Here is a 3,604-nt window from a genome sequence, read left to right on the forward strand (position 1 = left end):
CCCCAGCCTCTCCAGCCCTGAAGGACGTGGTAACTGCGTCCTGACTCTGTTACAGACCCGTGTGCTGAGGCAGGGAAGGGAAGAGCACGGAAGCAGGCCTGAACCCTGCCCGAACAGGCTCCTGTTGGCGCTTAGCGGAGCCCCAGAAGCATCACTTTAGGACTGAAGCTTCAGAGCTAAGGCAGAAAGTGGCATTTACCTTGTAACAGGTACCTGGCGCTCAGATGGATGTTGATGCTCGCGTGGAGACCAGAAATGAGTTTGTAGAAAGCTCGTTTCTCTACACAGACACCTGAAAAGAAACGGCCACTTTGCGACACTGGCTACGCTGGGTTTTCTTCTCCTGGCCGCCAGATCTAATCCCCCCCGAGCGTGGCCAGAAACTCTCACCCAGCCCCTGGCCATTTTGAGTTCATCCCAGGGAGAGCACCCAGGTTTAGGAGAGAAATTACCTTTCAGCCACTTGTAAAACATCTGGCCTGGGGACAAAAGGAAAACAAGCACATCAGTCTGAGGGTACGGCCCGAGCCCAATGCCCTGAGACCACCTCCTCTCCCAGAGGAGCTCTGCCCACTCCAGCCTGCAGGAGCAGGGAGAGGAGCATCAGAAGAGCATGACCATGCTGGTCTGTTCCTGAAAGCTTACGACACTTCAGTGACTTCACCTTCAAACGAAGTCTCTTAAAAACCTGCTGGTGCTTTTTCAAGGTGTCCACGCAAGGACGGGCTGGCCTCAGGGACAGGGGCTCAGGGAGGAGCTCCTGAAGCAGAATTTCCAGACAACTTTGGATTTGCCTGAATACCGATTTTGCTAACAGGGTGCGTTATCTAACGGTGCAGCTCACGACAGCGTGATAAAGGCACCGTGTTTGTTTCTGTTATCAGTAAAAACAAACAGTGACACTCACCTCCATCGTCTCCTGACCGGAGAAAAAGCACGAGTGGTGGAGGGAGAGAAAAGAGGAGATCACAGTTACACAGGACCAAAATTAAACGGCAGAGCACAGGCATTAAGATCACTCTGTTAATCTGCTCTGATGAGAGAACGAGCCTCTCCAGGGAGGTCTGGAAGTGTTCTGAACACAGAGAACATCCACCTCAAGCTGCAGCGATGGACAATGCTCCTGAACACTCTGAGCAACAGAGGAGGGGTCAGTAGAGGAAGCAGAAGCTCCACACGGCTGAAGCAGAGAGGGGGACACAAACGCCCCCTGGGCAAGAAGCTCTTGTGCTTCCAAAACCCTTCCCGAATTTCATTTGCTCTGTCCAGCCTTAGCCTCAGGGCAGAGTTTCTCTTTCTGGATGGTTTCCACAGAGGATCCCAGCTAGGTTCTCATTTTGGTCCATCACAGATGGTTTGGCATTGCCAAGTGCAGAAACCAGGGAGACCCAGGAAGAGCTCAGGGTTCAGTCCTGCTCCCAGTCCCTCCACAGCTCACGTTTCTTCCAGGAGTGGAGGATCACACTTCCCTTCTCCAGGATGGATGCTACAAAGCCACGCTCCCAGGTGCCCTGGCATTAGCCGTAAAATTCTATGCTTGATCAAGAGCTACCACAGATTTCTCATGAGCAGAAGTAGCTCAGAGAGTATCTGCTGTTTGTGGAGCTGGGATCAGGACACTACTAAACCACTGAGTGAGATAAAGAAAGGACTCACCTCTGCCAGGTGCCAAAGGTCTTTTTACATTCTGAGGCCTAAGAGGAAGAAAAATAATCAGTGAAATAAGGTATGTAAATAAGCAACACAGCAGAGTAGCTACTGCTCTGCACTCAGTGGCTACAAAGAGGATGGTGACTCCCTTTTTACACAGAGTCCACAAGGACTTTTACACGGAGAAATCAGGGGGTAAGGGAACAAGTTACTCCTGGGGAGCTGTCTTGCTCCGGGAGCCCATACCAGGGAGAGCCGTGGTCCAAAGAACAGCCACGGGGGCTCCCGGGGCAGCCACGCAGCTTGTCCCCTCCTCTGACAGCCCACAAGCACAGCAGCAGCGACAGGAGGGTGGTGGGGATTCATGGGGCAGGTGAAGCAACCGCAGCCCCTCTGAACAGTCAGTGCCTGCGGGGTGTGGAACCTGTCTCCCAAAGCACCTACTTGAAGCAGTTTTCTTCGTAAATGCTGTTCCAGATCTTCCAGGCATCTGGCCCTTTGTAGCCAGTGTAACGTTCCGGGTTCAGGAGCAAATCCACATACTCGGCGTCAGGAGAAGAGATGTCTGCGAAGAGAGCACAGGGTCAGCAACAAAAATGCCTGAAGGAAACCGGCATCTTCCAAGGCTGACCCAGGCACCCCTCTGCATACCGAAGGGTCTCACCAGCAGAGACCACCTCACCCCTCTCCAGAGGTGCAAAACACCTGCTACGCTCTCCAGCCTTTGGAGCCCAAAATACTGAGGGCAGAGGAGGGTGGAAAAGAGAAGAAACACTACACATCCTCCAGGCTTGCTGATGTATCACGCATTGGCCTGAAATTCCTGCTTAAAATCCCCTGACAAGACATGTCGGATCTAACAGGTCCCTTTACCATCAGCTTCGCAGAAGCTGTCTGAGGAGTCGTCGTGCCGTGTCCACCGGAGCACTGCCTGCTGGGCTTCCTCGCTGCACAGAAAGCGCAAAAAGACTGTCAGAAAGAGCCCCGAGAGCAGGTTTCCTTCAAGGCAAGGAAGGATTGTGGAAAAAGAAGTCAAACCTCAAAGAGCCGTCGACTGCTCCAAGTCTTTTGGCTTCTTCACACTCTTCAGCAAGATCATTGGCTGCTTCTGAATACTGGGTTGAAGAGCAAAGGCGTGGGGAGAGGAGGATTTCAAAAACAGTATTTCTGCTGTTCAAATTCTGCCTTTAATGCACTCGTGAGTTTAAGCATCACAAACACTCATGGGATTCGCCCCATCTGTATTTCCACAGGATGTCTGCAGGTCACCAGGGGCTTATGCAACACGGCGCCTGCTGCAGGGCCTCGCAGCAGCCGCCGGCACTGCCGGAGGAGCATCGGTCCCGGCAGCCGCGTCAGTCTGCGCACAGGGACACACCTACCTTGTAACTCCCAGAGCGGATTCCATCGGGGATTTCCTCCTGCAAGACAAAAATCGCACTTGTGGGGCTGAGGAGGCCTTTCAGCCTCGTTTCTGAGCAAGATTAGGAAGGTTAGCAGAGTTTCTAGATGTTACAAGCTAATCAACGCCCTGGGCCCAGCTTACAACACATCCAGTTTCTGGCTCCTCCACAGACGACGGTTAAGCAACATTCTCAGTGGTTTATTTTGATTTTTCGCAAGACTCCTCCAAAGGTCGGCAGCCTTCCGCGGCTGCTGCGCCAGGCTACGTCCTGCTTACCCAGGCGTGAGGTTGGGGAAGCCAGTCCAATGTTTGGAGGGAGCTGGGGCTGCCTCTGGTCAGCTGACGCCTGGCATCCTGCCTCCCGGTGATGGCAGCGCTCCTGGCAGGAGCCCAGGTGCCGCCTCAGATATTGCCCGACACACGTCATTCAAAAACATCCCTTTTGCTGCTCGGTCACGTAACGTCGGGCTCACCCGCCCCACACAACCCGAGAAGAACGCACAAGGCAAGCGGGCCCTAAATTCTCCTCAACTTCCTCCATTTCCTCCG

At 53.5% G+C, this 3,604-nt stretch overlaps 1 protein-coding gene across 1 annotated transcript in view; it reads right to left on the minus strand.

Moving 5' to 3' along the window:
* Window positions 1–3,604, minus strand: part of ERO1L (ERO1-like (S. cerevisiae)) — a gene marked incomplete at its 5' end in the record, with an annotated part of 10,698 nt that overhangs the window by 2,714 nt on the left and 4,380 nt on the right. Inside the window, 8 exons of the mRNA XM_010136060.1 lie at window positions 200–292; window positions 453–479; window positions 908–919; window positions 1,657–1,694; window positions 2,095–2,215; window positions 2,524–2,597; window positions 2,689–2,765; window positions 3,033–3,071. Of these exons, the coding sequence (XP_010134362.1) occupies window positions 200–292; window positions 453–479; window positions 908–919; window positions 1,657–1,694; window positions 2,095–2,215; window positions 2,524–2,597; window positions 2,689–2,765; window positions 3,033–3,071 (481 nt within the window). The remainder of the gene's footprint in view (window positions 1–199; window positions 293–452; window positions 480–907; window positions 920–1,656; window positions 1,695–2,094; window positions 2,216–2,523; window positions 2,598–2,688; window positions 2,766–3,032; window positions 3,072–3,604) is intronic.

Source organism: Buceros rhinoceros, unplaced genomic scaffold, assembly GCF_000710305.1.
Source record: "Buceros rhinoceros silvestris isolate BGI_N320 unplaced genomic scaffold, ASM71030v1 scaffold18885, whole genome shotgun sequence".
NCBI classification, from domain to species: Eukaryota; Metazoa; Chordata; class Aves; order Bucerotiformes; family Bucerotidae; genus Buceros; species Buceros rhinoceros.